General features: G+C 46.2%; 4 protein-coding genes and 1 long non-coding RNA gene across 5 annotated transcripts in view; 3 read left to right on the top strand and 2 right to left on the bottom strand.

The window, feature by feature from the left end:
* The first annotated feature begins 236 nt into the window (after positions 1-236).
* GDF9 (growth differentiation factor 9) lies at positions 237-4,667 on the top strand. Its single transcript, XM_019286109.3, has 2 exons — positions 237-831; positions 1,896-4,667. Exons 1-2 carry the CDS (start codon positions 402-404, stop codon positions 2,849-2,851), a joined length of 1,386 nt encoding a protein of 461 aa, XP_019141654.2. The 5' UTR covers positions 237-401; the 3' UTR covers positions 2,852-4,667.
* Positions 4,668-5,257: 590 nt separating this feature from the next.
* Positions 5,258-6,272, top strand: LOC120410768 (cytochrome b-c1 complex subunit 8). The gene is made up of 2 exons (XM_039559927.1): positions 5,258-5,589; positions 6,044-6,272. The coding sequence occupies exons 1-2, from the start codon at positions 5,436-5,438 to the stop codon at positions 6,136-6,138; spliced, it is 249 nt and encodes an 82-aa protein (XP_039415861.1). The 5' UTR covers positions 5,258-5,435; the 3' UTR covers positions 6,139-6,272.
* Positions 6,273-8,484: 2,212 nt separating this feature from the next.
* On the bottom strand, positions 8,485-12,265 carry LOC104689483. The gene is made up of 3 exons (XR_751831.3): positions 11,220-12,265; positions 10,348-10,476; positions 8,485-8,883 (listed from the first exon to the last, which is right to left on the bottom strand). It is a non-coding gene; the product is annotated as an uncharacterized LOC104689483 (long non-coding RNA).
* On the top strand, positions 10,475-12,566 carry LEAP2 (liver enriched antimicrobial peptide 2). The gene is made up of 3 exons (XM_010399606.4): positions 10,475-10,656; positions 11,080-11,231; positions 12,231-12,566. The coding sequence occupies exons 1-3, from the start codon at positions 10,600-10,602 to the stop codon at positions 12,265-12,267; spliced, it is 246 nt and encodes an 81-aa protein (XP_010397908.1). The 5' UTR covers positions 10,475-10,599; the 3' UTR covers positions 12,268-12,566.
* Positions 12,567-13,109: 543 nt separating this feature from the next.
* The window catches only part of AFF4 (AF4/FMR2 family member 4), a 47,079-nt gene continuing 33,325 nt past the window's right edge, over positions 13,110-26,863 (bottom strand). The window contains exons 13-22 of the mRNA XM_039559926.1: positions 25,390-25,478; positions 23,662-23,899; positions 22,541-22,638; positions 21,949-22,012; positions 21,668-21,804; positions 21,194-21,265; positions 20,444-20,537; positions 19,695-19,738; positions 18,698-18,918; positions 13,110-18,154 (exon numbers count right to left, since the gene is read on the bottom strand). Of these exons, the coding sequence (XP_039415860.1) occupies positions 18,036-18,154; positions 18,698-18,918; positions 19,695-19,738; positions 20,444-20,537; positions 21,194-21,265; positions 21,668-21,804; positions 21,949-22,012; positions 22,541-22,638; positions 23,662-23,899; positions 25,390-25,478 (1,176 nt within the window). The 3' untranslated portion in view covers positions 13,110-18,035. The remainder of the gene's footprint in view (positions 18,155-18,697; positions 18,919-19,694; positions 19,739-20,443; positions 20,538-21,193; positions 21,266-21,667; positions 21,805-21,948; positions 22,013-22,540; positions 22,639-23,661; positions 23,900-25,389; positions 25,479-26,863) is intronic.

The following is a 26,863-nucleotide window of genomic DNA, read 5'->3' as shown; positions in this document are numbered from 1 at the left end:
GGAGAGAGGCCAAAGGCTAAGAGCAGTAATATTTAGCTTTATATATTTCTGCAAATAAACCAGGATTAATTAGACCAGGCAACACTAACGCCTCCCCAGCTCCCTCTGCGGGCTGGCACTCGGCTCCCAGCCTGTTATTTCCCATGTGAAAAAGGTTAACTCAGAATTAGGATCTCGTTTATAATAAGCTTCCCGGGCCAAGGCTTAGCCCAACTGCAATGAAGCTGTGGCTTCAGGGGCCAGCTGCAGATCTTTCTCTTTGCTTTCTAATTAGAAAGAAACCTCCCTCACACTTCACAGCTGCAACCTATATAAGGGATGGGGCTGAAGCACTCTCGTTTTTCCTTGAATGTTTGAGGGGAGTTATTTTTTTCTTTTTTTCACCTGCAGCCCTCAAGAGCATGGAGAGCACTTGGAGGATTTGCGTGTGTTTGTACTGCTGCCTGCCCTGGCTCTCTTCTGGCACCCAGTACTCGCCCCGCTCCAGGGGCCGGGGGGGCTCTGAGAAGGCCCCTGGGTTTTCGGCAGCTCCTGAGGATGCTGCCAGGGAGCTCAGCGCGGTGCTGCAGCTGCCCCAAGGCGGGGGACCGGCCCCTACCCTCCTGCCCCCGCTGCTCAAGGTGCTGCACGGCCGCGGCCCCCGGGGCTGGCACAGCGAGGCCCCGCGGCTGCAGCCAGACTCCAGGGCTCTCCGGTACATGAAGAGGCTGTACAGGATGTCTGCCACCAGGGAGGGCATCCCTAAGGCGCACCGAGGCCGCTTCTATAACACGGTGCGGCTCTTCACCCCGTGCTGGGAATGCCAGCACCGCCTCGGGGGCCTGGGGAAAGGTAGGTGTGCAGTGCCTGGGCTGGAGAGGTTACACGGGGTTTCTGTGTGTTCTGTGCTGGCAGCAGGAGATAAAAATACCTCCTTTCTTCAGCGCTGTTGCTATTTTAGTCCTGGAGCCTCTTCTCCTAAACTGTAGGAGTTTTTCATAACCTACTTCTCCTTGAATGGCATTAGGCACAGGCTTCACAGGCTGGGGAACACCCCACAAGTAGTATGTACAAGACAGGCTGGTGTTCCGGGCTGACTCATCTGTTCATGAGTCAGAAAAAGCTATAAGCAGATCTAAGTAAAGTAAGAGAAGTGGAAAAAATGTTTAGGCATAACAGGCAGCACATTTCCTTCTACAGCCCGTTTTGGTTTTGCTTTTTTCTAAAAACTGCAGCACTGGTAAAAAAATTTGTACCAAACTGCCAGCACCTGTGCTAGAGAATCCTCTCCTTGTCTGGTACATTTGCTAGAGAAGAATCATGATCAAAACCTGAAGGGAAGAGAAGAATTACTCACAAATTGGGCTCAGGACTGGGATGGCTGGGCACCCTGTAACTTAAGATGCTTCCATGGTTTTCTTAAATGTGGGCTGGTCACAACAACAGCACCTAGAAATCCTTGGCTGATAAACCTACTGAGGTGACCTGAGTTCTCCTGACTCGGATTTTTCACTAGAAAGACAGATAAACATAGAAAGATAAACACAAGCATTGTACTGCTGCACAGGAACAGCACTCTGAGGTGGAGTTCATGGTTATTATCATCTGGAGTGTTTAGTTCCTGTTACCCCCACACCAGCACTAAAGAGACAACAGCTGACTTCCTCCTGTGCTGGTTCTTTTAATGAAATGAATCCTAATAGCTCTTATAATCAGGGGTTTTCTTGTGTTTATTTTCTTAATTTTTAACTCTTATGTCCCTGACCAAAGTAGAAATTTCATGCAATAAATGTAAGGGCATCTGAATTGTTTTCTTCTGCTGCTGAATCATTTTTACTTATCAACTACAACAGTGTTCATGTCTAGGTGGAAAAATAAGATGCAATAACACTACAGGAATCTGTTTCCCTTCACAGGAGATGTTCACTCAGTGGATTTACTCTTCAACTTGGATCGTGTTACTGCTCTGGAGCACTTACTCAAGTCTGTCTTGCTCTATTCCTTTGACACATCTGTTCCCATTTCCTCTTCCATTACCTGCATATGCCATTTATCCCTTAAGGAACATGATTCTTCCAGCCAAGTTTGCCCCAGCATTTCCCACTCTCTAGCTTTGAGCCTGCACTTTGATGTTAGAAAACGCAAATGGGTGGAGATGGATGTGACTTCTTTCCTCCAGCCTCTGATTGCTACGAACAGGAGGAATGTTCATATGGCTCTGAACTTCACTTGTCTGATGGGTGACCCACAACAGAGCACGAAACTGCAAAATGCTGTTAATGTGACACTGGTTCCCCCTTCCCTTCTGCTGTATCTGAATGACACCAGTGAGCAAGCTTATCACCGTGGGAGCTTGCTCAGGCACAGGAGGAAAAGCCCAGCGTGGGCCAGGCAGAGCAGCAGCCCGCTCGTGGATCCTCCAAAGGGTGACAAAGGACAAGGCAATCCCCAGGGTAAAAGGGCCTCTCGCCAGCGAAGGAATGAGAATCCAAAAGCAGCACCAGCCACTTCACCTCACAATCTGAGCGAGTATCTGAAGCAATTTGTGTTTCCTCAGCACGAGTGTGAGCTGCACAACTTCCGCCTGAGCTTCAGCCAGCTGCGGTGGGACCGCTGGATCATCGCCCCGCACAGGTACAGCCCCCAGTTCTGCCGGGGGGACTGTCCCCGCGCCCTGGGCCACCGCTACGGCTCCCCGGTGCACGCCATGGTGCAGACCCTCATCTATGAGCGCCTGGACCCCTCTGTGCCCAGGCCCTCGTGCGTGCCGGCCGCCTACAGCCCGCTCAGCGTGCTGACCATCGAGCCTGACGGCTCCATCGCCTACAAGGAGTACGAGGACATGATCGCCACCAAGTGCACCTGCCGGTAGTGGGGACTCTGCTGCACTCCACTTTGGGGTGGGTTTGCGCTCTCAAGCACAGGTTTTATCTTTGCATTCTCAAGATCTGTAGCTACAGTTGACTGAGAAGTGTTGCTGTAACTCCGGGAGCTGGGATTTAGCAAGGAGTTAGCAGAAGGGGTTCACATCAGAGCACTGATTTTTTTGTACTCACTCAGCCTTTCTAGAATGTGCAATTAAATGTAAATAGTGTCTTTTTATCGGGAGAATTTTGCATTTAAAATGGGGGAAAGGTTTCAACTACTAAATGTCTATTTTAAGCTGCTTTATTACAGATTAAAAAAAAAAAAAGAAAGAAATGGCTATCACACATACCCTGACATACAGTGCCTGCTACTCTGCCTCTGCAGAAACCTTGTGTGTGACATCTCCAGTAATGACTGGGAAGAGAAGAAAGCCCTTAATGTTAGAATTGTTTCCTTGGTCTTTCATTCTCTTCCAAGCAGGATGACACAACCCTTCCTCACACAGTTCTGTAAAGAGTTACCACGTTGTTTTTTGCTTTTCTTCTCTTGCACTCTTTGGGCTTTCTCACCTAAAAGGAGGGTAAGAATTTAAGGGCAGCTGTGGGTAATTTGTGAACATTTAAATTAGGGCACTATTTTGGTAAGAATTTGCACCACCTGAGGCTTCATTTGGTTCAAGAACAAGGGGCAGCTGTCCATGGTGTGAGGGCAGAGGATTGCCCATTGGAGCCACACTGCCACTGGCTTCTGAACTAGGAAGAAATGTTTAAAAAGCTTAATCCCCAAAAATGGCTTCTAAAAGCTTTAAATGAGTTGATGTAAATGCTGTTCAATGAGTTTAATATTCTGAAACATGGGGCCACAGCCTTGTTTCCTCTCACAATGAAACTGTAGGTAACAAGTGCCTCAACTCTAGGTGCTTTCACACCGAATTCTTACTGCAATTGATTTATTATGATTTATTGTCTCCTCCTAGACCTGGGGCTCACACACAAAACCTCTCAGCTTTAGTGGGGATTTTTCTTGTTTGTTTGTTTATTAAAGGCTGTGCAGCAGCACTGTCTTGTAAAACTTGTTTAGAACAGCCTCTAACATTGACTTGCTAATGGATTAATAAATAAATGCTGTAACTTTCTACACTCAACCACCCAACCAGCCCCTACCTTATATCCTGAGCAATTCCAGAGGCAGGGAATTCAGCCTGGCAGGGCAGGCCTGAGAGGCTGCTGTGTGGTGTCACTTTGATGGTTCACCTGGTCACTGAACCCACTCATGTTGGGGTGAGTCTGGAGAGCTCCTGGAGGTGCAACAGGCACAAACCTGCCTTAAAAGTGGGGATCCTGCTCCAGGTTTCAGTCTCTGACTGCTGAAATCAAAGTGGTTGACACCAAAAGCTCAAAATGGTATCCTGGTGTCACATAAAACCTTCCTGGTCCCAGCACCGTGGGCAGGTGGGTGAGTTTGGATTGTGTCACTCCTGCTCATCCCTTCAAACTCTGGGGATTTGGCTTTGCTCATCTGCCAGAGAAGAAAATAAATGGCATCGTTTCCTGACACAAATCCTTCTAATTATTGTGAAATGCATAATGTAGTCCAATAATCCTAACATATTCTAATGTTCCATTAATGGGGATCATGTTTAATATAGTCTAATAATTCAAATAATATATTAAATATGTGTCATATATTGTAATAATCCCAATAATGTTGAACCTATCTAATATATTGTAATAATAATTCCAACAATGCTGAAGTTTAACATATTCTAACAAATCTAATATATTCTAATATTAGTTCAAATAATGGTAAATATGTCTAATATATTGTAATGATCCAAATAAAGCTGAAAGTGTTTAATACAGTCTAATAATTCTACTATCATACAAATGGTAAAAATGTCTAATATCCTAACCATTCTTATCTATTCTAATAATAATTTAAATAATTTTGATGTCGAATATATTCTGTAATTCGAATAATATGGAATATATCTAATATAGTCTAATAATTATAATATAATCTATTAATGATGCCAGTAATATTGAAGATGTCTAATACATAATAATTTCCATTATTTGGAAGATGTCTCATACATTCTAATAACAATTCCAACATTGTTTACGATGCTCATTGCGGGGGGGTGTGGCGAGATATTTAACCTTTAAAAGCCTTTTCCAGTGCAAACTATTCCATAATTCCACGATTTTCTGCTTCAGCCACTCCCGTTGTTCAGCGGAACTCCACCATCGCCACATAAAAGTGTTTTTTCCCCATTATTTCTTTGGGCGGTTTCCGCGCTGAGGCACCGCCCCCCCCCCCCCTCCCCTCCCTCACGGCGCGGGTGCTTCCCGTGAGTTCCCCCCCCGTTCCCCTCAGGGCAGCGCCCGTTTCTGGCGCACGTCATTTATTACAAACCGCGTGTTAAAAACACGCTTTAGTAGAACTCTGATTTACCACCCGCCTATTTCACCGCCTCTATCGTTTATTACAAGCAGAAAGCGCCGCTGGCGGTGCCCCGGAAGGCGTCGCGCAGGCGGTTCCGGGGCGGGCGGCGGCCATTGCGCGGTGACCGCGGGGACGCAGCGGCCATGGGGAAGCACTTCGGGAACCTGGCGCGGGTGCGGCATGTCATCACCTACAGCCTGTCGCCCTTCGAGCAGCGCGCCTTCCCCAATGTCCTGTCGCACGGGCTCCCCAACGTGGGCCGCCGCTTCACCTCCCAGGTGTTGAAGGTGGTGCCCCGTGAGTACAGGGGGGATTCCCCCCTTTTTGTGCCTCCTTCGCAGTGTAAATTTGGGGAGGGGGACTGCCGGGGCTGAGGGGGAGGTCGTGGCTGGTGGTTTTGTGCTGTGCGCGGTGCAGTTGTCTCCTCACTGCGGTGTCCCCATATTGTGAGTATTCCGTCATTCCAATGCCCCCGTATTGTGAATATCCCCTTTTCTCAGTGTCCCCATGTTATGGAATCCCTTTATTCCAGCGTCCCTTTCTAGAAGTGTCCCCTCATTGTATCGAATGCTCCTTTATTGTGAATGTCCCCTTGCTGCAGTGTCCCCTCACTGTTAAAGTCCCCCTATTGTGAGTGTCCCCTCACTGCATTATCCCGTTAGAGCAGTATCCCCTCATTCCACTGTCCCTTTCTAGCAGTGTCCCCTCATTCTGGTGTCCCCTGACCGTGCCTGTCCTCTGTCCCTGACAGCCCTGGCCACTGGTTACCTCATTTATTCCTGGGGGACGCAGGAGTTCGAGCGGCTCAAGAGGAAGAACGCGGCTGGCCATGAGCACGAGCAGTGACCACGAGCAGTGACCACGAGCAGTGACCATGTGGCTCCGGAACTCCTTGGGGACCTGCTGTGCTTGTTCCCATGGCCGGAGGGGATTAACAGGGAGATAAGCCTTGGCTAATAAACTGTAACTTTGCCCCATGACTCTGTGTGAAATCCGTGTCTTGAGCTGTTTGAGGTGAGGAGCATCAAATCCCTTGTCTGGTTCTCTCTGTACAGGCAGATAATCAGGCTGAAGTTCCATGTGCTCGGATGTTTTTATCTCAGAGCACTTCCAGCTTTCGTAATTCTTACTTCTTTGAAATATTCTTCAATATAAAGCGCAGCAAAGGCTGGTTTGATATTGTTCCTTGTCCCCTTTATTTTTCCCATCACTGGCCACTGCTTTTCCTCCAGCCTTGAGATCTGTGAAAAACAAACACTCGCTGATTTGGTATTGATTAAAGCTGGATGAGCTGGCTGGTGGCTTGGGATTTGGGATGAACCCTGACCTCTGGCCGAAGGCTCGCTCTACACGGGAGCCCCGGGCAGAAGATGAGTGGGAACAGGTACAGGCTGCACCAGGAGAGGTTTCATCTCCGTGTAACAAAGGAATTTTTGCAGTGAGAACAATCAGTCCCTGGAACAGCCTGGGGGCTTCAGGAGGTGACTGGACGGGGTGCCAGGTAACCTCCTCTGGGCTCCCTTCCCACAAATGCCTGCACCAGTTGATCTGTCAAGGTCCCTTCCAAACTGGGCTGTTCTCTGATCCTGTGATTCTAATTACCTAGTTATATTAATGTTAATTGGGTGATTAACTACACTCTGATATCTGATCAGTGGTAAGAGGCTGCATTAGAACCTTCTCGAAAGCTGCCCGGAGAAACAACTTCTTAATGCCTGAAGATGATTAAAAAGTAGCTGCTGGTAGTAAAGTCGCTTAAATATGTGACAAATTCACCCAGTGGCTCTGAATACAGAAACACCTTCACTGTTGGAAGCTCAGAACATCTGGCTGGTTCCTTTATCCTAATTTTTTCCTCCCAGTGTTCCACTGACTGCCTCCAGCTCCCACCCCATGCAGAGCAACACGTTGGCATTCCTGCTGTGCTATTCCTGTAGCTGTCCTGGGAGTTTATCTTATCTGCAGGGCAGGAATGACGTTTCCCTGTGTGAGTTTCCCCGTGTGCTCAGGGCTGGGCTGTCAGGAAGACAATGATGCTCAGGCTGTCACTTCAGGAAGCTGGGGCAATGCAATTTTTACAGCTCAGTGCTGGAGTATTTTGGGGCTCAGAGCACACAAGACTGAGCTCAGCCTCTTGTGTTTCCTCCAAGCACAGCTCGAGGCTGGCATAAGTAACAATAAAATCAATCAGCCAGTGCTCCCAAGTTGTGCCAAAAATATTCTGTACTTAAATGCATTTTGGGTCACTGGTATTTTCTAGGCAGCTTAAGCAAGTGGTGAGCAAAACTGGCTGCTGTGGTTGTGAGCTGGCAGGGATGTATAGAGGCAGATTTATCCCAGAAGAGACCTTAGAGCTCACCCAGCCCCACCCCCTGCGCACCCAACCTTCCACTATCCCAGGTTGCTCCAAGCCCTGTCCAACCTGGCCTTGGACGCTTCCAGGGATGGGGCAGCCACAGCCTCTCTGGGAAATGTATGCCATGGCCTCACAGGGAACAATTCCTTCCCAATATCCCATCTAACCCTGCCCTCTGGCAGTGGGAAGCCATTCCCCCTTGTCTGTCACTGTCTGCCTGTATAGAAGTCCCTCTCCCTGAGATGTTTCATTCAGAACTTGGAGTCCTGCTCACTGTGCCTCCGAGAGCTGCAGAGCTGGGTGGCCTCAGTGACAGCCCCTGTGAAGCTGTGCCTTGGCAGCTCAGTCACTGCCCGGTTCTCAACTGTGTTGTCCCAGCAGCTCTGCTGGAGGGCAGCAGCTCTCCGGGGCTCTCATGAGGTCCCTGCTCCTGCTCCCAGACAGCTGAAGTGTGCCTGGCCCAGGGGCCAGACTAATGCAAACAGAGGGGCAGCGGCACTGCGGCCACGAGCCGGTCCCATGGCAGGGTCAGTCCCATGGCAGGGTCAGCATGGAGGGACAGGCCCAGCGCCAATGGGCAGGGTCAGCACTGAGCTGCTACATCAGCAGTCTGTTGCTACCCTGCCTGGCCATCCCCTGCCCCATCCCAAACCTTCCCAGCCATCCCGACTCTGCCCCGCCGTCCTGTGATCGTGCCCACCCATCCTGACCCTACCCAGCCATCCCAAGCCTCTACCTGGGATGCAGCCCCCATTCCCAGCTGGGATGGCTCCTGCCAGACCTGCAGCAGTGGGAGTTCAGCCCATGGGCATTTCAGAATCTGAACAAGGTGCTTGAAAAGTTTTCACTCATTTTATTTATTTCTGTTCTCTTTTGGGTAACTATTAGAAGTGGCAACAGAGCAACATTTGTGTCTCTTCTCACATCTCTGCTATGGCCTCTTACCGGCCTCCGGGAATTGTGGGCATGGACAGGACTGGCTCAGTTGTACTTTTTTCCCCAGTTTCTTGCACTGAGCAGTTTGTTGCCTGACAGGGACAGTCTGATGCTATTAGTGACCCAGAAGGACACAGCAATTCTGATGTATCATCACAGAGTACCAGCCTTCCCCAGCCAAAAAAGCTGAGAGATGATGACTTACAGAAGGCTCTGCTGCTATTCCAAATCCTGTGCTCCAGGGATGAAGTCAGGGCTCCGGCTGCTGCCTTGTCCTCCTTTCTGTTCTACACTAGTGCCTGGTGGAAACAGCAGAAATTAGAACTCAGGTGCGTGAAAAGAAAGGACTCCATGGGAAAAACAACTGAGAAATTCCCAGCCAATTATAAAATAAACTTTTTAAGTTCAGCTAATTGTCTGACATGATTTACTGTCCCACTTCCTTCCCTTTTTAACATCCAGGAAGGTGAAATAATGAAAATTTTGCTTCCTCCTCCCACAGAAGCAAAACAAATAAGGCAGAGGAAGGTGTGTAAGAACCAGCCTAGGAAGGGAATAATCCAATAGTGGTTGTAGACTGTGCTGGGAAGGTTTTTAATTTAATCCCAGTGAAATTTGGGCTAAGGAGTAGTCATCTGACATCACGGCATTATCTTAATCTAAGTCACTTGCCCTCCACGCTGGCACTTGTGCCTTCATATTAAGCAATCACAGAAATAGAGCCTGTGACATCCAAATCTGTATTTACAATTTAGCTAAAACACAGTTCATTATACACTTATTAGTTTATCTATAAAGTATTTACTTGAATTAAAACAGTGTGTTCCAAAACCTGCACACAATGACACAAGTAAGTTGGAATTCTCTGTCTCTTGGCAATCTCAGATATCTTGACCTGACAGATGTGGGGCACATGGGACAGATGTGGGAGCCAGACAGAACCACAGCATGGTTTGGGTTGGAAAGGCCCTTAAAGCTCTTGCAGTTCCCCCCACCTTCACCAGGCCAGGTTGCTCCAAGCACCACCCAACGAGATCCACAAGATCCCACAGGTGAGGAGGAGCAAGACAGTGGGACAAGCACAAGTGTGTAAGCACAGGAGATGAGAGGTATCACCTCTGCTCAAACACTTTTCTCTGCTGCTGCAATCTCACTCCACAATGGAAAAACTGAAGCTTCCTCTCAATGACAAAGAGCCCCTCCATCTCTATGGGAGCTGCTGGCACCTTTGGAAGCCTGATGGTGAGTGACACAGCTCGGGGCAGAGATGGCTCATCCAGGGAAACCACAGTCTGCACACCAGAGCTCCTCAGCTCCAGACAAGCCCTGAGCAGCCTCTTTCATTATCTACCTAGAGATGATTATCTTTGACACCTTTGGATTCCTGGGAGGAGAGCTCTCTGAGTTATCACACAATTTCCATTCCCAAACCCAGCTGGAAAGTGTTACACCTGCTTTTTGAGCACTGTGTGCCTGGAAATAAAAGTTTAAGCAACTTCCTTGTGGTTCTTTCACGTACCATGAGTGAGAAACAAATCAAAAGCACAATTGTCTGTTCCAAATCAGCTTGGCAAGACAATCCTTACCCCTGGTTGGCTAACTCAGAGCTACAGAAGTTAAATAAGGATTTTGATCTTGACCATAGTAATTTGGGCCACCCCCCCCCCCCACCTTTGCTTACAAATAGACCATGGGGTTCTGGTAACATCTTAGGTGGGCTTTAAAAAAAGGAACAGTTGGCACAAGGGGTCAGCACAACTAACCAAAGTACAAGTGGAAGCGGAGTAAATCATTAGCTTGAGCCAGGCCTTGAACCAGATCACTGCAGCAGATGTAGACTTAGCAATTCCCTCTTGCTCCAAAGCGAACTTTGGTCCTGTAATAACTGGCACCTGATGTAATGATAAGAGAATGAAGTCTATAAAAATGTAGCTGAAAGCCTGGGGAGTCCTGACTGGAGCTCTTCGTGCCTCCTCCGCCCACGGCTGCTCCAAGTGACAGCTCCCGCTGGGAAGATGCACTGGTGGAAAGTGATGGCAGCCCTTCTGCTCTGCTCACTGCTGCTCAGCCAGGTAAACTGAGATACTACTGAAATAAACTATTTAAAGGGCTAATTCAAAGGACAGGCAGTCCATAAAAGCTGTTATGATTTGGATGGACAACTGGCAGGAGTTAAGAGGTGACAGCAGGGCTTTTTAGAGGATTCAGCATCATGAAAATGTAGAGTTACTGCCTAGTGAATACTGGGCTACTCTGAGCCATAGCTCAGCCAGTGATTCTGCCTTCCCTCCCAAGAAGATTAAAACCATCATTAATTTTGGTCCATACTTCTTTGGGGTTGGGCTGCAAGCAACGCTTTACCAGAGGGTGCTGTGATCTGAAAACCAGAGAGATTTCAAGTGCTTCACTTAAAATGAAGTCTGTTGACCTCAGCAGCAGAACACAGAAGCGCTGCAGCTGCCACACATCCTAACAGGCACCCTGCTCTGTTTCAGACCCACGGCGTGTCCCTGTCCCTGAGCCAGCCCCACAGCCAGCCCCGCAGTCCCCGGCAGCGGCGGATGACGCCCTTCTGGAGAGGGGTGTCCCTGAGACCCATCGGAGCCTCGTGCAGGGACAACAGCGAGTGCCTCACCATGCTCTGCAGGTAACCACGCTCAGCGTGCTGGGATGGAGAGGAACTTCCCGCCTGGGCTCATCCAAACGGGATCCAGAGGTCACTCTGTGCATAAAAAAAGATACCAGGAATAGGGATGGGGCAACAGACTCAGACTCTTTAGTAAGCAGAGCAAACAGAGCAGAGTCCAGGTCTCCTGAGTGCCAGCCCCAGTCCTTTCACTGCAACCCCAAATAACCTGGCTGGGCAAAGGGAACAGAGGGCTCCAGACAGCTTTTGGGCAACTTACAGACCTTACCATTAATCCTTCCTTTTAAAGCATGTACTAATGAAAAGTGAAAAAGCCTGTATTAATATCTTACCCTAAATTAATCACTTTAACGTGATTGTTTAAGCTCATAGTTTAAAAAACAACTACAATATAAAAAGCTATTTAGTTCTCACTAGACATGAGCAAATTGTCCAACTACATATAGTTAAATTGATTAGTTAAAATTATCACTTAATTACTGAAAGGTGATTTTGTGTGGCACCTGCTGTACACATACACGAGCACTCAGAGACAGGATAGAAAACAGTCATTTTCTACTATATGTGAATAGCAGTAATGTGTAAGTATATCCTATTATTAATGAATATTATTCGAAATAAGTTTATTTTATATTATAAATAAATAGGGTAAGTAAGTAAATAGGAAAGGGTAGTTGGGCTGTTATGCTGTGTTTGAAACGCATCCCTGGGTTCTGCTGACCCAGAGCTGAGCTGGAACAGCAGCTCCAGGAGGTACAGCCAGAAAGGAGCCCATGGACAGCACTGCAGCTGTTCCCCATCCCTTCACTGCAATGAGCCTACAGCCCTGGGCAGCAGCAAAGACCAAAACTGTATCAGGACTGAATAGCTGAGGGGAACAGAGTGTGCCTGAAACCAGCACTGCTGGCACAGGGGCACAGAGAGGTACCTGGGCCCCTGGGCTGAGCCTGGCAGGGGCAGCCCCAGCCCTCAGTGCCTCATGATGGTTTTTTTTCCCAGGAAAAACCGCTGCCTCCTCTCCACGGCCTCGGCGTGAGCTGGCACCAAGCACAGGCTGCACTGTTACTGCTGACCATGCTCCACGCACTTGGGATGTATTTATTGACTGCTGAGGAGCTGGAAGGGCCTCGAGCAATCAGAGTATTTAATATTTCTGTCACATGTGCTGATAAAAGGACTTCAAAGAGCTCGAGAGCATCTCCTCCCACAGCCACGCCTCAGGAGGCCTCTGGCCAAGCTCAATAAAAGGGCTCTGCATCTCCTGCTCGTTTGGTTTTTTTGTAATGCTTCCTATTATTTATTTGAAGGTGTGAATTAAAATATATATTCAGTAAAGCAGCTTGGTTTTCCTTGTATCTCGAGCAAAGTGGACGGTGAGCACAGAGCTGGGGCTCAGCTCCAGCCAGACTTTGGACACTTATCCTTCCACCTGGCAAGAGCATGAAGTAGATCCTCCCAATCTCCTCCCAATCCAGCTCTTATCAGCCCTCAGATAAAGGCCTGTTAGAAAGAGGGAGGCAAACTGATAATACTGATAGCAATTCCAATATCCCAATATATTCAGCGATAACTGGAAAACTATTTACTTCTAATCAAATTTACTGAAAATACATGTCCTAGACTGACTTTTGCCACTGACCTTATCTCCTGTCTTAAAATAAATTGATCAAAATGCTGTTTTGATCTGCTGGATGTCGACTTGGAGGCTGAAAGACAAAAAAAAAAAAAAAAAAATTCAAGTCTGGACACACACACTGAATGCTACTTTTCTTTTGTTTCACAGAGCAATAGGATCAAGGAAAGAAAATTCTGCCTAAAAATGCCCTTCCAGGGAGGAGAAGGCCCCACAAAACAGATAAAAGCACAGGGGGTTGGAAGTTTAATACAGAAAATCTATTTGATATTTATTAAACTTAGTTTCTCCAGTTACAGTTTTGCATTGTACAAAGCATTTTAATGACACAGTAGTTAAAAAGATCTTTACAAATTGAAATGTGATACCCTTTTCTCCAAATATTTTAATTGCCATAAATTTGTTTAAAAATACACATTAAACGCATGTTTCAGACACTAAACTTTCTATAATCTCAATACCACAAAATACATAGAATATACTATACAGATGTGGAAAAAATCTAGTTAGTATATAATACTTTGCTCACCATTAACAGCTTTATTACGTGAAATGCACATACTGACTTAGAAATCCTAATTTTGAGCCCCAAAGTACCCTTTGAAATTTCAAATGTATTGCAACAAATAAAATCACAGTTTATTTTTTTTTTCTGGTTTTGGTTGAAGACAGATGCCCAAATCTTTTGATAGAAAACAAAATGTAACACATGGATTTGTCATGTACAAAGCATAAAACAGAGACATCCCATTAGTTACTAATAGTACCTTTCTGTAGGATTAATCAGGGCTTCATTTATAAGTGACAGGTTAAAAGTTACCTCCCCTCCCCAACCCTCCCCCAAAAGAAAAACCCCTTCTTCACCAAATAATAATTTGAAATAAGATAAAGGATTTTTAATAAATATATAAGCACTTTATCCTCCATATACAAAATTTTTTTAAAACAATTTAAAAGGGGGACCACATACAAATGTCAGGAACTGTGCTTGGAAAGTCATGCCTGGTCCTGGGAGTAGAGTTTGGGATGTGGAATGCCAAGGCAGCGCCAGGAGCCGTGTCCCGGGAGAGGGAGAGAGACTGCCCCAGGGATGGGTACACTGCCACGGGGAATTAAATTCCCAGGTGGAATTAAAACAGGGGAAGCACGGCCACAGCGCCAGCCCAGCTCCCTGGAGCTGCCACAGCAGCTGGAACTGCTCCCACAGCAGCTGGAATTGCTCCCACAACGGATGCGGGGGCTGAGCCGGAGCGGCGCCGGGGGCACCGCTGCCCCTTCCCTCCCCAAGGGCACCACAGACCAACCCTCACACACTCGGACACACCACGATTCCCACTGACACTTCCTGCCTGGGAAACCCCTCCTGGAACAGCTCTGGATCTGGGTGAGTTGGCGAGCAAAGCTCTGGCTCCTCCCTGTCCTTCGGGATGCCCAGCACTGACCTCATTGCTCGGGAATAGGGGTTTTCCAGAACACTGACATATCAGAGGGAGAAATTTCAACCCTGACCCAAGGATTTGTTGGGAAGGTAAGAATTTGGAAGTTGTTTACTCCCCAATGGGTAATTCAAACTTGACTTGCTCAGGCCCTTGTGGATCTGCCTCAATAGAAACACTGCAGTGACAGCAAAGATCTGTTCAGAAAATGACATTAAATACAGCAAAGGTAGTTTCTCTCTCTTTCCAGCAGTTTGCCTTTTGGGCAAACTCCATAATTCTCTGCCTACGGCTTTATTTTACTTGCCCCAGGCAAGTGCTACATCATTCCCATAAATTCTGACTCTGTGTGTTGGGGCCATTCATAAATACATTTCAGGGCATTTTTTGTTACCACAGCAATCAAGCCTCAGCAATCTAAAGGAATATACATTGCACTCCTGGATAATATGCAATATTTATCACCAATAAGATGGTGACTCAGCACTCAATAAATAATATATCAATATAGTCAGTTGCACCATAATCTAAAAACAAGTATAACATATACTTTGGACAGACTGAGTCATATATATATACATATATATTAAAAGACACATACAATACAAATTGCATACTGCCATCGAAGCCAAGGAGAGCCGTCCGTCTGCTCTGCTTTATGGCTGAGATTCAAATCAAAACAAAACTCTTGGGCTGGTTTACTCTGGTGTCCTGAAGATTTGTTTGGAATTAGAAATGGTTTGCACCTTTATCACCTGGAACCTGCAAGTCTGAGAGCAAAGTCAAACAGCACAGATAGCTGAGCAAGCCTAGTCTGATTGAGCCATTTTTAAGATTCACCAACTGGGGCCATGATCAGCAAGGGAATTAAAATTACAGTCTTGATATGTATTGATACATATTCCCCATCCAGGGAATCATCTGGGAAGCCAAGATTGGGGAGTCCCTCCTTAGTCACTCCTGTGACCTGCACTCCCTCTGTGGTGCTGGGAGCTGCCAAGGACAGGGACAGAGCCCTCCTACTTTGGCAGAGGGATGGAAGCCTAGGATGTACTTGCTTTTTTTGTTTTGGCTATAAAATCTGATCAAGTACAGAACTTTCCTCTTGGAAACAAGGGTCAATCCCAAATTAAGATATGCTCCTGGAACTGTGAGGTTTGAACTGATCTGTTTGCACCAGCCCCAGCTGCACAAGGCATTTCCTATCCATCCCCAAGCCCCCTGCGGATGCCCCGCACAGACACAACACCTGGGACAGCACTCCAGAGGATATTCCACCATGGAGTTCACCCTTCAGCTGGGACACTTCCAACCAGCTCAGGTCCACATTTTGACACAATGCAAAAAAAGCCTTCTGGTTGTTTGAAGCCAATTTCTAAGATCCACTGCTCTAGGGATAAGCGATGCGATTTCAAGAGGCCAATTTCGCGTGACACCAAAAGGTATTTGTGGGACTCTAGTTAAGGAAAAAAAATTCCCCGAGATGAGACCATTCCTGCTGACAGCAATGGTGACTGTGCACAAAGGAGCAAGCCAAGAACAGCCACGCTGGCTAGTGCAGCACTACACACAAACCCACCCATGAATGCAACTTCTACCAAGGGATTTCTCAGCGTCAGAGGTGTGCGAGGCACTTCAGAGGAGGAAAGGAAACACGGCTGACAGTGTCCCATGCCCACGGCGGGGAGTTCGAGGGTACAGAGTTCTGTCTCCAACAGCAAAGACTAACAGAAAGGTGACCTTGCACAGTGATTCCATAGAAAGGATGCTCCAACAGACCTGAAGAGTCGAGTCAGGGAGAGCCCCAGGTCTGTTCCCCGTTTATCAATCCGGACGTAGCAAAGCTTTTCTGGAAGTACAAAACACGCTGGGACGCAAAGGAAGCTCTACGAAGATGCAGCTACCTTGTAGTAGGTTACTAATTTGCAAAACTTCTAAACTCTTAAAGCCCATAGGACATACTGCAGTACTAAGGAGCGTAGAATTCTATTCCTTCTCTCGAGGTTGCCGTGATTTTGGCACTTAACTACACCTACACAAAAAATTTAGTGCAATAATTTTCCTGAACATGCACGTTCATATCTGGTACAGAATAAAGGGTTCAATGGGAGAGAAAACAAAGCAGCATTCCACAATCTCACTCCAAAGGATTCAGAGTTGGACTCTGGGGAAGGAGACCACCGCGATGAGTCAGTTTGTGTGACAGACACCGAGACTTTGAAAAAGGAAATGGAATTTTACCCAAGTACTGCAGAAGACCACTGCATACAGTATACCTGGTCCTGCTGTAAAACATCTTGTAAACAGTTCATAAAATCTTCATCTAAAAGTAAGGCATAAGGCACACCAGACATGTTGGGGGCACTAAGCAATACTGAAAGCAGTAGCATTTGAAACCTTTAACTCAGACAAGCACCTCACGTGGAAAGGTACTTTGGTTTGCACTCGGAGAGGGGCCACCTGCAGCTCCAGCAGCCCTCTGTGGCACCCAGTGGCCCCTTGGGAGTGGACATTATGTGACACGAACGGGACCTTCATCAGCACGGGGTAAAGCCAAGTTTGCCATCCATCCTGCACAGAACAGTGCTTCCTGCAGGAGCAGCTCTGCTCCCACCCCACGGTGGCTGCTGCACTGCCAGCCTGTAGTGTCCATCACCCAGCAGACCCTAAGAGGACAAAATGGACCTCGAGTTCTACTAAAGATTCCTGGTTTCTCAGTCAATGGAAAAGATGCAAATGACGGTTCTGGTAGGAATTGAACTACTCTTGGGTTTGGAACCACAAAGTTCCCCGATTTCGTAACTGTCAAAAAGCGACAAGCACGGAAACAAAAGGTATTTGAAATGAAGAGATGCAAAAAAGCACGAGATTGTCCTTTTCCAAAGCCTTTCCTGTTTGCATCGCACCCATCGGACTGAAGGTCATTCCTACACCATTACCTGGACGTTACATTAAATGCAAATTACTGTAATGTTTTGTGATTGTTATAGTGTTAATCGATGGCTTGAAGCTGCCTTGGAAACAATCCAAGGCAGATCCAGCTAAATATTTTTCCATATAAATTTCTTTATAATTCATTTAAATGAAGTATCTCAATACGTAGAAGAATATCTGGAACTTTTCTATTTAGTACAAATTCTGCAATAATAAATCTGTAGTTGTCATTTATTAGTCGACTCATAGGCATTAGGCATGAGAAGTATGGTGTCCCTACTCGTTAGAACCTATCAACCCTAGTTCCTTTTACAGGCTCTACCACCACAAGACATTACAGAGTAACAAAGCTCACGAAGTACTTAAATAAAGTGTCTAGGTTTAATTTCTAAGTACTCAAAAGGGGAAATTTAGGGAAGAAGAAATAGCTAAAATCAGCCCCAAATGGGGCTTTTCAAAATTAAAATTAAAAAAATTAAAATAAATAGGATTTAAACTGACTATTCATGTATTGTGACTGGAATTCCAATGATCTATCCATGACAGATCAGCAAAACTACAACTTTTATGTAGCATAATTTTCAAATATTTAAATAACTTAAACCGGGAATACTGAAGAAGTCCATGAACCAGCTGATTTGGGGTTAAACACAAACACAGATGAGGATGGGAGACATGGGAAAGCATTCCTTGCTCTTAGTGTCAACTAAGCAATGTGTTATGGCAGTCTTCCTTATTGACATGACACAGTGTTGTGGAGAGGAATCAGAGGCAGCTGAAGAATGGGCTGGGTTGGGTTCCTCACTTGGCGTCGAGGCGCAGCCAGTGCAGGCCCTGCCGGGTGTAACGCACCAGCTCCGTCATGATGCTCGTGTTAAACACCAGGGGCCCCATCACCTTGTCCAGTTCAGCAAAGAACTCTAAAACAGCACAAACACAAGTTAAAGGAGCACATTTGTAACCACATCAAGCTCCAGTTCCCAGCGTGAGTCGCTGGGCTGGAGAGAAAGGGGAGTGAGGAGAGGTGGCGCAATGGGGGGAGTCAAGGAGAAAGGTCCTTCCTAATCCATCTCTTTACTCTTCTGCACAAGACTGCTTGGAAACAATTAAACCATTGCCAAAATTCTTGGTTTTCCTCTAAAACTCTTATTTCACTAGTTGAAAATAAATAAAGCACGGCCAAACTTCATTAAGAAGTCTTCATGAAAGAATTTCAGAAAGGGAAATGCACCAAGTTCCTCCTCCTCTGAACATTTTACAGGAAACACAACAAAGATTATGTCACAACTCCAGCACCACCTTGACAACCACAACACCCAGCCTGGGGTATCCCTGCAATCCAAGGTGTCACTTTCTCCCTGATTTTGCACAGGTTCAGCACCCAGGGCACCATCAACAAAATCAAAGCCTGGGAGTGTTCCAGCCCTCTCTGGAGGTTTCAATCCCCCTGAGGCAGCCCTTACCTTTCTGTTCTCTTGAGAGCTGTTCTGCTTGTTCCCAGATTTCAGTGGCATAGAGGAAGTTGGAGGTGACCTGGACGTAGCTGGCAGCCATCTGATGGATGCGCTGCGGGATCGTCACCGAGGACCCGCTCCCTGAAGGGTTGGCTGCCCCGGAAGAGTAATTTCCTGAATTCCCTGGAGACAGCTTTGGAGAGACTGGAGATGGCATCCCGACAGGTTTGCTGCTCGCCCGGAGGGGAAGATGGAATTGGAAAGGCAGAAATGCACCAGCTTTAGACACATCATGCTCTGAGATGTCCCCTAAGATCCCTCTGCCCACAACTCAGCGTGTGGGATGGGAAAACACTCCCACTTTACACACCGAAAATCAGGATTTGCCCTACAACAAATGAAAATCTCAAGCTGGGAACTGCTGAGGATCCTCCAACAATTATTTATAGCTTGCAAAACCTAATTACCAAACCTCAGCATCTCTTAGTTCAATAAAATCTTAAATTCATTGTTTAAATGAACCTTAAAGAGTAAGAACAAAAAAATTACAGCTACCTGGTAACTCCAGTGCCAGAATATTGCATTATATAACATTACTGCAGCTAACACAATGGAAATCTGAAGTGCCCTCCTTAAACTCATTGAATAATTTATCAGAGGTACATTATTGGGTTTAAAAGAGCAGAAGTAACTGCTAAACTATGGAACAGAGAACCCTGCAAATACTGGTAACCTCTGGCCTTGCAGCACTACTAACGCTCTTGTTTGGGGGGAGAAGCATTAAATTAAACACCAAAACCCCCTGGGATAGGTGACTTGTGCGTCAGTGGCACGCTGCCCCTTTTTTGGCCTGACAAACCCTGCAGAGCTGCAGCACCTCCTGATAATTACACAAAAAACGGATCAAAATCCACACCCAATTACCCCAAAAGCTGCTCCCTGAGCTCCCTGGGCACACAGGAAAAATTTGAGTTGACAAATACAGAAAACAGCTTTTACCACTCACCTTCCCATACCAGGTGATGGTGCTTGAGAATTATTGTAGCAATTCTGTGTGGGGAAAAAGACACATTTCACCTGATTTGTGTTTATGCTTTCATGAGGTACATTTTAGCTGGTTGTTTAATTGGTTCTTTTTGACCAAATTATTTGTTGTAGTTGTACTTTCACGTAATGTTCTCAGTAATATCACAGTAAACTGAAATTTGGGGAAATATGCTTTTTTACTGATGGCTAAGACAAAAACTACGGGATTATTTTAGCAAAACAAACAAGTATTGGAGTAGTCCATTGCCCCTTATGGGAACACTTCAGTTTTTTCAGCCCTTTAATAGAAAGAATCTGTTATCACTGGCATTGAACAATTAAAGATGTCCCAAATCTGAGAGACTGGGAATGTGATGAGCCTGTTTCCTCTCAGCATTGAGAGCTGGAAGCTTCAGAATCTGCTGCACAGAAATTTAGATAAATTCATGAGGAATTTACCTAAACCCAGCCAACATCCCACTGCAAACAACCTTCTCCTTGAAGCCTACAGCATTTACTAAAGAAGATCAAATTAATAAAGAGTTGTCATGCCAGGACCAGCAGGGTTATGGTTATTAAAGCTCTGCCCAGCTTTAATACACCTGCAAGTCCAGTTCTAAACAGGTGTTCACATGCAGCAGTCCGAAAATTGGATTTGGGAACTTTAAGTGATGTAGAGCTTTCATACCATTAGGCTTTAATGTTCTAAGGAAATACAGATGCAATTACCTTCAGATGTTCAGTCAGAGTTTTTGAGTATTTCAATGCACTTTCCTTTTTCAGTTTGAAAAGCCTCAGGTACAGCAGAGCTTGGCACCGTAGGCTGCCCAAAGACAGGACAAAAACCAATGTCAGGTTTATCTCAACTCTGAGTTTCAAAGATCCAACAGCTGTGTTCTTAATGTTGTTCTCTCTGCCAACTCATCTCTCAAGCTGTAACTCAACCAAAAAATCCACAACCACCTTGAAATTCTGAAGGGAACTGGAACAGCTCTGTGTGCCTCAACCTGGAACTGGAATTCTCAGTGATGCTGCTGCTGCTGGGCTTGGGAGACACCACCCAGGAACGAGGGGTTCATTTATTGTTCACCTGTGCCAGGACACCCTGAGCCTCTCCCAGGGCCTTCCCTCTCCCTTCCCCTGAGCCAAAGGGTTCTGGTCCTCTCCAACTTCTGCAGCCACTCCCTCAGCCTCAGGGCTCCTGACAGTCCCCACAGCCAGTCCCAGTGTGATTTATCCCAGGCTCAGTGCTCAGGATGCACCTTCTGCTGTCACTCTTCAAGGTTTCAAAGCCTTGGCCTTTGCTGGCAACATCCCCACTCACAGCAGTCAGACACAGCTTCACCTTTGTGTACAGCCAAGTGGGAATCTGCAGTGTTTGGTTCAGGAACAGCCAAGGGCTCAGTGTCAAATAGCATTTTGTGTAGATAAAAGGTGTGAAATGCACGAGGGCACTGTAGGAAGCCCCAGCACACTCACCAAAGCACTGCCAGCCTTTTATCTGCAGCCGTCGCATCCGGGGCCAGGTAATTCTTCAGTTTCATAGTGTATCTGCAGAGAAAGGCAGCAGATCAGCCCCCGAACAAAAACTACTTTCATTTATCATTCACAAAACACTCATGTTCTCAGAATTTCCAGTTTCAGCTGTCTCCACTGTTTCACGAACATCTCTTAGCCCTGAATAAAACATTGACTCAGCAGTAACCAGAATAATTTTGCTCCTCGTGGGTTACTCACTGCAGAGGGACTTGAAGAGCCTCAGCAGAATCCACCTCAACCTTCCTGGAAATGCTTTAAACCCCAGCAACTGGAATGAACTGGTCACTGCTCCAGTGCTACTGGGAATGACAACAGATCCCAAAAGCTGGAGGTAAAACTTTCATACACCGCGAAGCTCTGATTCCCAGAGCTCCCCCCGCCCACCCGCCCCTGCAGGAGCTCTGCAAAGCTTACTTGATTAATTCCACAGTTTCTGAATACATAGGGAACGGGGACTTGGATTCCTGAGCATTTTTCTCCAATGCATTCCCACACTCAATGAAGGACACGACAGCATCCAGGTAGTACACGGCCTTCTCGAACCTGTCCGACTGCGGGGAGGGAGGAACAGCTCAGGAACAGAAAGCAAAGAAGTGCAAGGAAATTCCAGCACAGAAGGGCAGGAGAATGGCAAAGGCAGCAAATAACCCCTGGATCAGGGGCACACACTGGGTGGGCACTGGAGATCCACTCACCAAAGCATCTGCATTATGCTTCAGCTTCTTTGCTTCCTGCAAATAATGATCAGCTGAGTAAGTCCTGCAAGAGAGGACACAGATTTAGGGACTGGAGCCACCCACTTACATGGCCTTTTATGACTGGAGCTTCTTAACATTGCCACATTTCAGGGCTTTTTCTGTTCTAACTCAAGCTACACTCTGATAAACCTGTTTAAAGGAATGTGTTAAATTAGTTAACTACTATGACAAAATTGTTAAAAGTAGTTTCTAGTTAGTTCTCTAGTTTCAGGTAATTCAAACAGTATTTCAAGTAAGTTCTTAAGCAGAAAGTTATTTCATATTTGGTGCAAACAGAATTTCGTCTGTAAAGGGGATTTAAAGAAGTGCTTTCAGATCCAGCTGAGATCTGAACTGGCCCAACTGAAACCTCAAGTCTGCACGAGATGGTGAAATATTTGTTTTATTTTCTTTTCAAGGTATTTTCTTTGACAATGAGCTCGTGTGTAACATTTTCTGTGGAGCAAAATGCCAACTCTCCTCCATGGGGAGCTGCCTGTGCTCGAGATCCAGAGCCCCCCCAGATGGAAAGGGAATTTTCTGTCCTCACCTATCATCAAAAACGAGCTTGGCTCTCCTCGACTTTACACTTTCCGTGGCCTGAGCAGAGGCAGGAGGGCAGCTGGAAGAATTGTTCAGGATCTTTTCCTGAAAGGGAAACCCATGCCGTGATTACAAGAAGAGCATTTGTTGGATGAATTCCCCCGTGGCTTCCCCCTTTCCGTGTAGGAAGGACAGGCTGCAGGTGCTGGAGCCGCCCTGGAGCACCTGGAAGAACTCGGCTCCCAGGAGGCTCCCACAGGGCTGGGCTGGGGCTCCTCCCTGCAGGGGGGAGGATGCAGCCAAGGCTTTCCAGACATACCCAGGGCCAGGAAATGCCTCCCTCCACCTCCCCTGGCACTGATTCTAAATCCTGTTTTTCTACTCTAGCAGAGATGAGGAGGATCAACAACACTCTCTCTGAATGCCTTTGCCTTGAAAAAACCCCACAGGAGCAGCTACTCCTCTGAGAAAAGCATGAGTAAGCACACCTGAAGTATAAAACAACAAAGGTATCACAGATTAACAGCTGGCTTAGGGACATTTGTATTTTAAAATTCCATCACATTGATCTTCCCAACCTAAATCTCTTACCAACCATTTTCTGCATCACCCCCATAACCATCCATGTTTCCTCCTCTCCAGCCACAGAGAGCTCTGTAAATTGCTGAGCTGGAACTGAAATAATCTCTCTACAATGTCATAAAATGAGAGCCAGAGCTTCCCATCCCAGCACTGAGCACAGACTGAGCTCCTGCTCTCCTTAAAAACCAGGCCAAGTTGTGTATCTGCTCTGAGGAGCCAAGAGCAGCCTCACAGCTCCATTTCCAGTGTGCAGACAGCTTTCCAGTGATGTTCTTATGAACCACCGCAACAACAAACAGGCAGCACCAGTCACCAGGGGATGACTAAACCCATTCCTCCATTAACACAGGAATTTGGCAGGATAAGCATTCCTATTCCACACTCTCTCCAAGTTGTCTCCTCATTTACGGCCTTCCAAGGCACTTGAGCTCTGTGACAGGAAACAATGTGCATCTCAAACTAATGGCATTTTAAACTGAACTGCAAATGGATGTTTAGATCAAACTAAAAAGCAAAGACAAGATCAGGACAGAACCAGCCCTCTACCTTGGCTTCCTTGGCACTGCTGGACCCCTTCCCCTCTGTCTTCTTCTGCTTGGAAGAGGAGCTGCTCTTGCTGCCACTGCTGCTCTCCTTGCCTGGGTTGCTGCTGGATTTTAGGGATGAGGATTGACTGACTGTTCTCTTCCTGGAGCCATGTTCCTGCTTGGAATCCTTCTGCAGGGCTGGGGCAGCAGGGGAGGGCAGCAAATCCTTTTCTTTAACAGCACTTGGCTTAGAAGACCTGGAAAAGAGGAACAAACTCAGGGTTTGGGTTTCTGGGCTTTACAAACAAAGCCAAAACCAAAACCAAACCAAACAAAAACAACCCCCCAAAAAAATATAAACAGAAGTTTGATTTTTAAATCTTAAACTAAACACCTTTCCTCCCCCCAAGATTTTTACTGTCAGACCCAGCTTTGGAGAAAAGCAGAAGAATCCTCTCAGTGAATAGGTTTCTCCAAAGCCAGACTGAACTTGTTTTCCCCATTCTATTCGTTCTGACCTGAAAACACAGGCAAAACCAGACAAGTTCTAACCATAAAACCACACCCCTGCACCAGTTCTGTAGAAAAACCACCCCAAACCCTCCCAATTTCAGCAGTGGGAGCCAATGCCAGCGCCAGGCTGTCTGTGCACAGCAGCCAGCCCACAGCTCCAGGGAAAGATGCTCCAGATAAACCTCTGGAACCCAGGGAATGGGAAACTTCCCCAGCACAGCCTTTCAGGACACTCTCACCTGGCTGCTGAGGGATGCTGTTGGCTGTTCCTGCCTTCCCATCAGTATTATTTCTACACATTATGGCTAGAAAATCACAGTTTCATTTAATTAAATGTCCTTCAGAGAACTGCACTGGCAACCAAGCAAATACCAGAAAAAAATCAAGTATCAGGTAAAAAAGCAAACTAGGAATGTATCCATTAATTCTACAGCTGTTTCCTAACAAACAGTAAGACACTGTTTAATTCAGAAGGGCCAAACAAGAGTTGTAGCACCCAAAGTGCTGCAGCTTCTCACAGCTTTGCTCACTGGACAGGAATATTTTCCATGACACAATTGCACCAGTTTTCAGTTGCTTGAACTGAAACAGAAGTTTTAAAAAGCAGTGGAAAAAATTTAATCTTTCCTGTGGATTAACACTGACCAAGGAATCAATCAAATAAAGGCACAATAGGTGTTGCAAAGAGCGTGGCAAATGCAGAAATAACATACTAAACAATGGTACTGAGCTGCTAATTCTGTATTGCTCACACTTTTCTTGCACTAATAAACCAAGGAGATGGGAGGCTAAATCCATGGATCCAGAGCTCAGTGCCATCAGCTTCCCAAAGAAAGCCAGTTCAGGAATTTATTCCCAGTTTAAAACTTGCTAAATAGAGAATTACCAGATGGGGTTAATTTAAAAGCAGAGATTTTGATTTCTAGACCAAACCCAAGCCCCACTGTGTATTAGAGAAAACCAGGAAGGAAATATTCCCTTCACAGGAGGGGTCACCTCACTTTGTTAAGGAGCACAATTGTCCTTGGCCAGTGTTTTTGGGGATGGAAATTCATTTCCACCAATTGCTTGTAGAAGCTCTGAAGTAAATTTGTTTGAAGGATAAGAAAAAAATGAAATTTTACCAATTATTTGAGGAAAACTTGGGGTGGGAGAGAGCAGAAGAGGGGGAAGACAAACACCATCCTCTCCATGGCCACCCTGACCCTCAGTGCTGGGAAAAGCAGATACTCACTCCCTGCTGCTGGAATTCTTGTGTCCTGAGGGAGCTTTTTCTTCCAGTTTCGTTTTCTTGCTTTCACTGGCTCTGTTTTCATCCTCGTTCTGAGCAAAGCAAATGAGAAAAACATCCAGCAAAAATCCACATTTACACGTCCCTGATGTGTAATATTTCACATTGAGAGACATCATTCAGCAGGTGTTTCACAGTTAAATACAGACCCCAAAACCATGGTCTGCAGCAGCTCATCCTTAGCAAACCCTTACCAGACCCTGCTATTGGAACAAAATGAAAATCCCAGTCTGGCTACTAAATGGCAGCCTGATAAAATCAGCAACAGCCAAGTTGTTCATTTCAGCACAGATAAATTATCAGCACGAAATCCCAGGAAAATCTGCCAAAGGCTTTGGCAGGATCAGGAGACAGATTTGATGTCTAGGGTCTACAGAGGTGTCTGATGAATGCCAGGAAAGGGTAAAAATCTAATCAATCTATTTAAGTCAGCTCAGAGATGTTGAAGAGTAGGTATTTATATCAATTTAATCCTCAAGTCACAGGGTCTTGAAGGTAAATTTCTATGCTGTCTTCATCAAGCACTGGAGGGATCAATACAGTGAGTAAGAGAGAAAATGGGGCCTCACAGAATAAAACATTTGGTAACAAACCCCAAAGGTCTTCATTTGTTACTGATGCTGAAACCTGAGAATTGTGAGCAAGGAAACCCAGGAAATGTAGAAAATCAAGTGGTGCCACTTGTGCTTGGAGCACAAACCTAAAACTGCAGGGGTGGGAAGGGGTCCTGTCCTTGCCCCACACAGGTTTCCATCCTCTCAGGAAGCATCAGAGTGACCTGAGGCTTCACAGCATTCAACCACCACCATTTCCTGGGATAAGGCCTAAATTTAACTGGTCTCACCAAAGCTTTGTGGTTTGGATGTGAGAGCACAGATCTTTAACGCTGTAATTCCAAATGTGTGGTGAAAGGCAAAAGTGACCAAAGAGAGAGAAGTCCGGGAATTCAGGCCCACTGGAACATGTGAGTGCATTCCCAGGAACAGCAGGAGTTACACAGTAACACCTCCAAAAGGTAATTGTTCACTGTACTGCTCAGTTATTCCCATTTGACAAAAGCAGCTCATTCTCTCGCTTCATTTCCCTACCCAGACAAAAGAGGAATCTTAGGAACAGCACGGGATAAATCTGTTTGCAGTTACATGTCAGGGCTCCTGCATGACACTGACTTCAGCAAGTGATCAAGTTTACTTTGGTTGCTCAGTAGGAAACTGGTGTAACTGCAATGACCCACCTCCTCCAATGACTCTGGGAATGATCTCCCAGAATCCTGGGACTGCAGATATCAACAGAGTCTCCCAACTGCTGTCAGATCCCTTTGACATGGCAAAGGGGAATTTTCAGAATGACATCCAGAGCAGCACAGGGATTTTTGAATCCCTGCCCCAGGGCCTCACAGGCCTAAATTCATGGAAAC

Source organism: Corvus cornix, chromosome 13 (assembly GCF_000738735.6).
Source record: "Corvus cornix cornix isolate S_Up_H32 chromosome 13, ASM73873v5, whole genome shotgun sequence".
NCBI classification, from domain to species: Eukaryota; Metazoa; Chordata; class Aves; order Passeriformes; family Corvidae; genus Corvus; species Corvus cornix.
The sequence above is the reverse complement of the archived record's forward strand: the minus strand, read 5'-3'. Positions and strand labels throughout refer to the sequence as shown.

Excerpts from the sequence above, each read along its gene's own strand:
- LOC120410768 (XM_039559927.1), top strand. The coding sequence starts at position 5,436 with ATGGGGAAGCACTTCGGGAACCTGGCGCGGGTGCGGCATGTCATCACC. Across the intron at positions 5,590-6,043 it reads GGTGTTGAAGGTGGTGCCCC|CCCTGGCCACTGGTTACCTC; the intron begins GTGAGTACAGGG and ends TGTCCCTGACAG.
- LEAP2 (XM_010399606.4), top strand. The coding sequence starts at position 10,600 with ATGCACTGGTGGAAAGTGATGGCAGCCCTTCTGCTCTGCTCACTGCTG. Across the intron at positions 10,657-11,079 it reads GCTCACTGCTGCTCAGCCAG|ACCCACGGCGTGTCCCTGTC; the intron begins GTAAACTGAGAT and ends GCTCTGTTTCAG. Across the intron at positions 11,232-12,230 it reads TGCCTCACCATGCTCTGCAG|GAAAAACCGCTGCCTCCTCT; the intron begins GTAACCACGCTC and ends TTTTTTTCCCAG.
- GDF9 (XM_019286109.3), top strand. The coding sequence starts at position 402 with ATGGAGAGCACTTGGAGGATTTGCGTGTGTTTGTACTGCTGCCTGCCC. Across the intron at positions 832-1,895 it reads CCTCGGGGGCCTGGGGAAAG|GAGATGTTCACTCAGTGGAT; the intron begins GTAGGTGTGCAG and ends TTCCCTTCACAG.